Consider the following 11,069-nt stretch of genomic DNA (forward strand, 5'->3'; position numbering starts at 1 on the left):
CAAACTTTTCATTTCAAGGTGGAACAAAATTTCAACATACTGTATGAATCATAAGAAAGTTTTAATAAAAGCTATAACAGATTTTTTTGTATAAAGAACTAAATGAATGTGTGAAAATGTTACCTTACTCATCACAAACTATTTCTTAGAGAAGGGATAAAGGCAGCTATTCTAGTGATTGTGTACAGAATATGTGGTGATTCATTCATTATGTGTTTTGTACTGTATGACACAAGTTACAGTACTTTGCTCAAAGTTTTGCTTGCAATCTCTGGAGAATCCAACTCTTTCTTACTCATGCACCACATGTATATAATACTTTGTATAGCCTTTAACAACAATTCAGGAGTTTTTCTTATATTTTGATGACAGGAATCTAGTTTCTGTTTAAATCATTTCTGCCAGCCAAAATGGCTCTGCTCTTTTTTTGTAACCACAAAGTTCAAAGAAGTGTGGAACCAGGAGAAATAATTTGAAAAACTAACTAAAAATCTATTTTTTTTGTTTCCATCGTGTCTGACGTTCTGGGCAAATTCAGAAGTTCAGAAAGTTCTGGCTTTGTCGCCACCTGAAACTGCAGGTACAGCAGGTTCTTGGTCCACATTCAGGGTGACATGGAAATGCCCTACAGTTTAGAGCCAGAGTTCATTCATGTCCCTTCTGACTCTGAATGTGTTCTCTATAACCCCTGACTGACTAACCTGTAATGCCTTGGGGGCTGAATGCTCTCCCCAGGGCACCGCTAGTCCACATCCAGTCTGTCTCTCTGTGAAGTACCACCTGTCTTTTCTCTGCTGTTCTCCAGAACTACACCACACTTCCTTCAGCTGTCAATCAATAAATGAATCCAGACCACTCAGGGTTATTTGTATGTTAACTTAGTGATATGGATCCCTTGGTGCAAAGATGAGGCAAATGGTGAATGATTAGTGGAAGATGATTGAATGCCAGCAGTTGGACATGCATAATGCTGGCTGAATGCAAATATCCCTCTAGCAAAGGTTGACGGAGAAGTGCTGTGATGTTGTTCAAGGTGATGGCTGGATTTGATGCATTACCTTTTGGAGGTGCCAGCTATGAGGTTGTAGTAGTTTAAATCTTTAATATGTTGGCTCCTAGGGATTCATGTGACACAGTGTCACTAGCAGCAGTAGGATTGTGCTGTCTCGAACACCATGTAGCTATTGCACGAGCCATAAAATGCTCTTTGTGAGTGGGACCCAGATTTTTCTTGATGGCCCTGTGGTACATTGTATAATATGAAAGTATGAATAAATACATTTTTTCATGTGTCTGGCTTTTTACACAACGCATCCTTAATGGAGTTATTCAGATACATTAATACACGATAACCAACCATTCCAGCATGTCAGTGCTCCACCATCTAACTGCACCAGGTGTCCATGTGTTCCCAGCTGGTCTGTAGTTAAATTTGTCACCTTCCCTTTCTAGAATATTTCAGTACCCAGAACAGTGATTGTCAACCTTTGATACTGTTATCTGCTTATTAAACAAGATGACAACATATAGTGAGCTGCTGTTCCACTTTACATGAAATTGGCAGTCAATATGTATTTATAACACCCAAGATAATTGTAAATCATAAATATAACCATTGTGCATAACAATCTGCCACAATGTGTATATGTGTGTGTGTGTGTGTGTGTGTGTGTGTGTGTGTGTGTGTGTGTGTGTGTGTGTGTATATACAGTGGTGTGAAAAAGTGTTTGCCCCCTTACTGATTTCTTATCTTTTTGCATGTTTGTCACACTGTAATGTTTCAGATCGTCAAACAAATTTATATATTAGTCAAAGATAACACAAGTAAACACATCATGCAGTTTTTAAATGAAGGTTTTTATTATTAAGGGAAAACAAAATCCAAAAACCCAATCAAAATGAGCTTTGAAAGCCCACACCACTGACTTTATATAAGTATGGACAGTGTCATCACTTTCTTCTGCTATACAAAGGTGAAGCCAAAATATGAATATGGCGGCTGCCATCTTGGCATTTTGCAACTTCTACTCCAAATTCCACACCCTATATCTGAGGGTAAGTCCAACCACCCTTCAAAGGAAACTCATTTCGGCCACTTGTATTCACATTCTTATTCTTTCGGTCACTACCCACAGCTCATGACCATAGGTGAGGGTTAGACTGACTGGTAAACTGAGAGCTTTGCCCTTTGGCTCAACTCCTTCACCACAACTGTCTGGTACAACATCTGCATTACTGCTGCCCAAACCCACCTGTCATTCTCACGCTCGAGTTTACCCTCACTCCTGAACAAGACCCCGAGATACTTAAGACTCCCGCACTTGGGGCAGCAACTCAGTCCCAACCCAGAGAGAGAGAAGTCCACTGTTTTCCGGCAGGGAGCTATTATAATATAAGACTTCATCAAACATTTCTGAAAAATGCAAAATTTCAACAAAATCCCAGTGTAGTGGTCAAACACAAATAAGGTACCAATCTAGAGGTAATATGTAATAGAATAGTGTGTAGGTCAGATATAGATATTATTTGTAGTAGTCATGTAAGGGTGAGCTAAGTGTTTATATAGTCTTGGAGAGATCTGTTTCTCTTGTCTTAACTGTTTGGAGATGTTTGTGCTTGAGGATCCTTGGGAATTATCTACTGATAGTATGCTCAAGCAAGATGGGAAGCTTGAAGTTGGACATAACTTGAGCCTTATGTGAACAGTTCATGTGCTCTGTTCATGTTTAGAAAAAGGAAATGTGCGCTAGGTCAATGTGACCTAGAAGTTCATGTACTGGACATCTCAGACAATTCTCAGAAGAAGGGGTGTAGAGCTGGCATGAAACCATGACTCTGGCTCTAGCAATAGGAAGATTTGTAACTGGGAGAAGATAAAAGTTAGGACAGCTGTGGGTTAGTGGAAAGAAGTGATGGTGCTGCAGTCGTGAGTTTGGACCCGCCCAGGTGGAGACTTTGGACTCTGACGGACTGTACCTTGAGGCCACAATGACTGATTGACTCATTGACAATTCTCTTATCTAATGCTTTTGTTTATTTCCAGGCAGAAACAGTGATTCTGTTCCTCTCATTTAATTATTCAGGTTAATTGTGATATTAAATGATTATTGGAATTGGGATGATTTGCCTGGATTCGTTTAGTTCACATCAGATCTGAACCACTACACCAGAAAATAGCTAGGTTTTTTTTTTGTCTATATTGCACATCCCTAAGACAGATGTAAGGCAATGCAACATTCAAGAGATGTGTTGAGTTGGTCTCACTTCCTGTGTTTGCGCTTTTATTTTTGGTATTATTTCCTGTTCTGCTCCACCTCTCCTGCCCCAGCTTCACCACAGTTCCCAATCAGCAGTCATTAGTTTCACCTGTTGCTAGTTATTCCCAAGTCCTTCACCCATATATACTCCCTCCTTTCCCTCAGTTAGTGCTGGTCCATTTACTCTGTTGGTTCACGTTGTCCTGTGTGAGTAATCTCCAGTCACACACCAGCTCCCTTCACTAAGCTTTCCCTCGTCGTTCACCACTGCCTATATATATTTATAAATAGTTTGTCTTTTTTCTCCTATTCGCTTTCTTAATTTAAACACACATACTGTATTTTTGTGTTCTTGTTGGCTTACAAGTACAGTGAGAGCCTCTGTACTGGACACAAACTGGAATCAATATTTGGCTTGAATCATTGAAGTTAACAATTCTAATATTTATTTGATGCAGTATATATACAGTTTTAATTCCATCTGTTATCCTGTTCATTAACACCCTTATTAGTGACCTTGCATTCTTAACAAGTATAGGTTGACCCAAGGTGAAGTAGCCTGCTCACCTTTGGTGCCAGACTACATGGTGGTTTGACATTTGCAGCAGCACTGCAAGAAGTTGTTCTTGCTTATGTATTTTTGAATCTGAAATATTTTTAATGTACTTGAGCAGTACTCGTCTGTCATAGTTCTTTTGGAGAATTTGTAGTATCAAAATTTAAAGCAAATCATTCAAATGAAATATTGAATAAACACCTTTGTGAAGACAGGTGAGGATGCTGTTGTACCCACAATGTAATCCCCCTTCACATTCCTCAGAGCACTCACTATTTAGTTTTAAATTCTTTGGAGAAAACTTTCCACAGCCAGCAATCAATAGTGTCCTGGGCAGGGTGTGGAGGTGGCGACATCAATTACCTCTCAGATCAAGTTGATAAAGTAGCGTCCTTTCAGAAATGGCATTTAGCCTCCTTGTCGTTGTGTACAGGAAATACGGTTGTCAACATAGCTTAAACTGCATGTAAAGCTTGTCACAGCAGCTAGTCGGTGTATTTGTACTGTAGCTTTATTTGCTCTTGCAACATGTGACGATATTAAGGATTTTTACAGAAGTGCTGACATCCTTTAATCAATCCCTATTTAACCTTTGAAAAAAACACCAACCGTCTTAATCTGAATTGAGGAGTTATTTTATCCATAGATCTCTTAAACTTGTCCATTAATTGGTAAAGGGGGGAAATTAAACACCTTAAAAACACCTTCATTTTAAATTTCATATTTGTTAAGACCTGATAGAAGAAAAGCTGAGGGATCACTGAAGGTATTACATTTCATCCTAAGGCTAACACGCTATGCACCAAATTTTAGGACAATCCATCCAGTTTTTGTTAAGACGTGTTACTAAAACCTCATTGTCAACCTAAACAATATGAAGTAGACATAAACAAAAAGTCAGGGGATCAACAAAGGGGGTTATCTTCATCCTGTGGAGACCATGAATTCTTCTGGCAAACAGTTGAGATATGTCAATCTGAACCAAAGTGAATATTGCCATTCGTGTCTTTCATGCAGACAGTAGGATGTTGTTTCTCAAGCTCAAGTGGTTGCTGATATATATTGGTTGTAAATATTATAGACATATTAAAGATTTAAAACTATGTTTTCAGGGGCTTTAATTGCACCATTGAAAATAATTGAGGCATTCAGTTTAAATAGTAAGAAACTAATCAAAGAGAACATAGGAGTTTCATATCAGCACCTCTTTCTTTTAGTTGAAGGCTTCTGGTTCACAAATTTAACAGTTATTAGCTGAAATTCCATGCATTTCAGCTTTTCATAGGACATATTTTCTACTGAACTCTCTAAAGGAACAAGACTCCATTTGATTTGTATTGTTTTAGTGCATTTTTTGCTTTTTGGTGCTGCCATTCATATTTCTAATGTTCTGTAGATAAATATCAGTATGTTCTAAAAGATCTGACATGGACATGTTCTTTCCAGCCTTCAAGTCTTGCAGGTAAGGATGATATGGGTTGTAGGGGACTACACAAAGGGAGCTGACAGCAAACACGACCCCTTTTAAAAAGCAGAAATGGGATTGATTCCTGTACTCTCGTTGCTTAGCAACTGCAAAGCCTCGTTGAGAGAGAATATTGACCTCTTGTTGATAAAGTCCAATTACATTTTTCCCGGTTGTGTATATCCACAGATTTTACAATGTCATATTATGTTCTCCCTATGTGTGTAGTGTATTGTTCATTCAATATCACCCCTCTGAGCCACTCTGGAGCTCCCTGATGGTGACCTCGTCTTGTTCCTGGCCGGTGGTTCAGGGCGGAAACAGTGCCAGTACATTCCCTGTCTTTATTACTTATTTACTAGTTTCAATCACCTGCCTGAAATTATTATTATTACTATTCTTAATTAATTATTATTGTTGTTATTGTCATTATCATTATTATTATTTTAATTTGTATACTTACAGGACTGCACAGAATTAAACACACCCTTACACACACAAACCACATGTAAACCCCCCTATGTTTCATTTTTAAATGTTCTGTATTCATTGTCCTGTCCTCCATGTTCTGTCTTCTGTCCTGTTAATGTGCTCTTTGTGTAGCAGTTTAAAAAAATGTATAAAAAGTTATGCTTGTCACTTACTGGTGCAGCCTGTGAGTACAAAGGTGTTTGGATGTTGTACATAACCTGAATTGGGTTAACAAGGGCACTTATTGAGATTAACTGGTTTTGTTGCTAATTTAGTCAATTAACATGTTTTCAGACCTGTCCCTTGCTAAATGGGCCCTGATTTCACAGTGAAAAATGTAATTCAGCCACAGCCAGAACCATTACACATGTTCCAGCATGCCCTAAAATGAAAATTGATTTCTAAATTTCATTAACATTTTTTATCCTCTTGTTCTGTTCACCCTGTGTGAAAGTGTCCATGCTTAGCTGGCTGTGTGCTGTAATTACAAATTATCAAGTACTGATCTTTCTGTTCTTTCTATGGGCTGTGGATGTGGGTGGAATGAGCTTTGCACAGATCATTTTTTGTGTTTCTTGTAGCTCATACATTGTTAGTTAAAGCACATGTTGGGTTGTGAAGCCAGTTTACTATTATAAACACTAGCAGCTCTTTGATAAACCGTCCTGTGATCATGCAGGACGCCTACACACATGAGTGTGTCTAAGAAGCTAGTGTATAATTTATTCTACAAAAAAACAGTACATATATAGAAAAGCTAATTTGAATAAATGTATAAAACTTAATGGGAGAATGTTTCAGATGCTGCCTTGCTGATGTACACGAGGAAGATTTAGCTTTACTTCTCACCTTCCTTAGAACATGTGTGCTCCATCATCGCCTCCATGCTGAGAAATCTCAAGTCCCAACAGAGAAGCAGACTCCTCAACAAATTCACAGAGAATGACTGTGAGAAGGTCAGTTTTTTTCCATCTTCTGGATTTCTAATTTTGCTTTCATTCTGCTCCTTTCACCTAGATTTTTCTTTGTATCTTTTTTGTTTACCAGCAGACTGCTTCCTCAGGATGCCTAAGCTGAGCTGTTTGTCATCTCACATCCATATGCTAAATTTAAACACCCTGACAAAACAGTTTCTTTATCACCATCTTACTGTGAGCATTGTAGTCCTATACGAATACACCATTTTCTGCCAGAGTTCACATTCAGCTTCATATTTACAACACTCATCCAGGCATCAGTGACAGTACTACTTTCTACTACCCGTGTATACCAAGTTCTGCCATGTTACTGAGCTTGAGAAAGTGATTAAAATATCAAACCTGACACCTTAGCTGCATATTTCTCCTCACACTTCCCACAACTTCCCTAACATATGCACAAAATTCCATATTCAGTGTATTGCTCAGTCCTATTTTAATAGGATGCATGACATGTATGTCTTTCTCACTACTAAACCATCGTTTACATCATCCATTTCCTGCATTTACTTGTTCATTTTATGTGAATGTTTATGTTAATAAGAAAAAATAAAAATCTTAGAAAAAGTATGTTCTAGTCTTTGCTTTCCCCTTTATAAACCCTCGTTTTAACAGTCTTATTGTTTGCAGCAATAAGATAACCAGAATGGGTGAATGGTTAATGTGGAGAAAATGGGGACATAATTTGAACAAGGCTGAAATATTGTTCCACAGACTTAGCAACATACAGTTAAACCACCATGTTATCAAATTAATTTGAGTGTTGTGTATTTATCTCATCGTGTTCTGTCTCTTTGTATGCTCATTATTTTCACAGTGCTTTTTTTGCATGCTCTCACTTTCTCTCCGTCTGCCTCCATTTCATTCCCTCTCCAGGTTGATCGACTGATGGAGCTGCATTTTAAGTACCTGGAGGCTGTTCAACAGGCTGACAAGAGGATCGAAGGAGAGAAACATGTAAGCATCTCTCCCTTTTATTCCTCTTCCCTCACACCCTCTGAATTTGTCCCCTTCATTCTCCTTGCTGCATTGTCTTTTTATACCCTGGCTTCATAGGAAGCAGCTTGTTGGATGGATGGATTCATTTGAATCATTAATATTTTTATGTCTGTCCCATACAGTATTAGAAGTAGTTGTTCTCCAGTATGTTTTTTTTGATATTTTAGTATGAGTGTATGAGACCATGCTGACTAGCAGCTTGATCCGGTTCAGACTGGATCCTAAGAAATCTGAACTGACCTGTACAAGCCACAGTCTGGACCAGACCTGTACAATCAATGCTGCTTCATTTATTTTACTATTAATAATGCCATGTTATGTTAACCTAATAACTGCCATTCATCAACGGGATCAATCAGATCCTTCCAAAAACATTACCCAACATGAGGTTTGAATTCTTTGGAGTGAATTAATCCATAAATCAGTGCCAGACAACATTACAACAGTTCTTGATCTTAATAAACCTTTCATATCAATGTGTTGTTTTGGCTTGGGTCCACTTCCATTGAGAGGCCCAACCGGCCCAGTCCTTTGACAAAAAAAAAAAAAGCCCTCCAGAAATGACTTTTATCAAAACAGTGCTAGACTACATGATGAACTAACGCCCATTTTTTTCCATCCAAGTGACTCAGATCTGATCTTTTCACAGATGTGTGAGCAAACTAAATCCAATTTTTTTTTTTCAGATCAGATCTGGGCCTGTAGCAGGTGTGATCCTAGATCTGATTCATATCCGATCAGAACGGTCAGATTGGAATATATGTTTTTTTCAATCTCTCCGTCCTCAGGGCATGTCTTCTGGCATTATCATTCAGTGTCGGCCCCTCACAGACCATTAAAAATAAACAAAAAGGAGAGCCACAGCAACGACATGGGTCAGTGGAGAGATGAGAACATCTTGTGTTGAACATCTATGGAGAGGCTTCTGATCAAGCCAAACTAGAAGGAACATACTGTGACATAATGAGCAGTTTTTAAAGGAATTGCGCATTTTGCCTGTCACAAAAATGACGTTATTCTTGTACGCACGTGACAACTTGCATTTCAGTTAAATCTGTGCATGCGTGGCAGTTTAGGAGCAGTTTAGGAGCTCAGTGGATAGTTGTCACTTTCAGACATGAATGTGAACCAAGAACAGAAAACGATCAAGGCCTGTGATGTGAACGTAGCCAGTGTGGCCTCAAAGACCAAGAGGGATTTATTATATTGCTATTTATTATCTAGGCACTAGCCTAATTGTGGCTTCATAAATATCCCTCAGTAAACCTGATTGCTGCATTGTCAGGTTTTTAGACCAAAACCAGCAGTATTTTAAAAATGCATGTGATGAACTTCTGTTCTTGTATTGATTGGAGCATAAAGAATAGAATTATGATACTTATGTTATAAAACAGTCTATTTTATAGAGAAAATGATTAATCGATGAATTGAGAAAATAATCAGGAGGTTAATTGATGCTACTGTGTGAGTGAAAACCATCTTCTGATGTCACAGGCACGTTGTCGTTAATGATGTTCCTGGGACTATCAGGAGATTGAGTCTTTCAGCAGCATAACTCCTCCTCCAGGCGACCCAGCAGAAGCTGATTAGACACTGCTTGTGTCCAGCTGGCAACAGCTTTATACATTGCCCCCAGGATTGTTCTCTCTTCAGCCATGTAGAGGCTGTTTCTGCCACTCTGTTGGTCTCATAAATGGCACTTCCCTTCATTCTGCCGTTAATGCCCAGTGTGTGGAGGGCTCTGACCAATTAACAGGCTGCAAAACGCTGCCATTCACCCTCTCTTGGCATACATTTCCCCTTCCATCCATATTCTGTGCACTGACTAACAAGGTCTTCATACTTGGCTGGTTTTCTCTCGTGAAAAAAAGCTGGACTCTTTCGAGGACATCGTTACTATTGGTTTTCTGTAGCTAGCTTGGGACTGCTCCTCACAAGAGATGCAGCATGGGCTGTTTTGAGATCTCTGTCCAAACATGCCCACCAGGACAATAGGCGTCGGTCGACAGGGGAGGATCCAAAGACAGGTAACGACTCTCACCGATACTGGGCTGTAACGACTCAGTCGTTAAGGGACATTGTTGGCCTTCAAAGGACTGAAACACCACTGATGGGGATAAATATCTCCCGCTCAACTCCAGTCAGTCAGAACTGATGAAGCCTCTTGGATAAGAGGTGAAACGTCTTCGATCTAGAAATCCAAGTCCAGTTGATTTTTTTCTAAGGTTTTTTCAGTTTATGTGATCAAAACTCATCTCTTTTTGGAGGATAAGATGCCATGAGGGAAGAGACCCCCCAAAAAAACCAAGGATCCAAAGACAGGTAACGACTCTCACCGATACTGGGCTGTAACGACTCAGTCGTTAAGGGACATTGTTGGCCTTCAAAGGACTGAAACACCACTGATGGGGATAAATATCTCCCGCTCAACTCCAGTCAGTCAGAACTGATGAAGCCTCTTGGATAAGAGGTGAAACGTCTTCGATCTAGAAATCCAAGTCCAGTTGATTTTTTTCTAAGGTTTTTTCAGTTTATGTGATCAAAACTCATCTCTTTTTGGAGGATAAGATGCCATGAGGGAAGAGACCCCCCCAAAAAACCACAGTCCTGCTGATCAGCATATGACAGTTTACAGAGGACTGGGAAGCTTGATAGTGGTGTGTGAAGGTCCTATTGAGTTGGCCGCATTTGTGTGTATGTCAGTGTGTTGCGCTGTGGACTGCCCTCCAGTCAGAGGCTCAGAAGTGTGAAATTCAGGACTTCTAAACTGAAAAACTCTTTCTTTCCGACTGCCATCAGACTCCTAAACAGCTGACTCAGGATCTACCTCATGTAATTCCATCTGTACTGTTTAAATACTCATTTTGCACACACATAGTTGCACACTCACTGCTGAGTATTTGCACTCCACGGCTCCCACATAGCATATATTCTCTCTGCATTATACTGTGTTCTTGTTGGGTTTTTATTTGCCTCCTTCACTTGCTGCTTAGTGCCTTAGATTTGTGATTTTACTGCCTATTTAAATTTGTGTTATTGCTCATCTACTTTATATTTCACTTGTTTTATGTGGCATTCATGTGGACGGCAAAGTGAGAATTTCATTGTACAGGGAAACACGTCTCCTAAGTGTGCATATGACAAATAAACACTTTGGCCATGACCTTTGACCTAGAGAGACCAAGAGAGAGATGCAAATAGAAAATATATGGCCAGATGGAAAATGAGTTCAACAGAGAAAAAGATCATTTGAGAAAGGAATGAAGACAAGAAAAAAGGCAGATGGAGATACTGTACATATCACACCCAGGAAGTACAGTTAAAAGAAAAGGGGGAAATGTAGG

General features: G+C 39.3%; 1 protein-coding gene across 1 annotated transcript in view; it reads left to right on the plus strand.

The window, feature by feature from the left end:
- ctnnbl1 (catenin, beta like 1) overlaps positions 1–11,069 on the plus strand; it is a 49,661-nt gene that overhangs the window by 24,245 nt on the left and 14,347 nt on the right. The window contains exons 12-13 of the mRNA XM_020612621.1: positions 6,608–6,705; positions 7,603–7,683. Of these exons, the coding sequence (XP_020468277.1) occupies positions 6,608–6,705; positions 7,603–7,683 (179 nt within the window). The remainder of the gene's footprint in view (positions 1–6,607; positions 6,706–7,602; positions 7,684–11,069) is intronic.

The sequence above is a fragment of the Monopterus albus genome, unplaced genomic scaffold (assembly GCF_001952655.1).
Source record: "Monopterus albus unplaced genomic scaffold, M_albus_1.0 scaffold126.1, whole genome shotgun sequence".
NCBI lineage: Eukaryota > Metazoa > Chordata > Actinopteri > Synbranchiformes > Synbranchidae > Monopterus > Monopterus albus.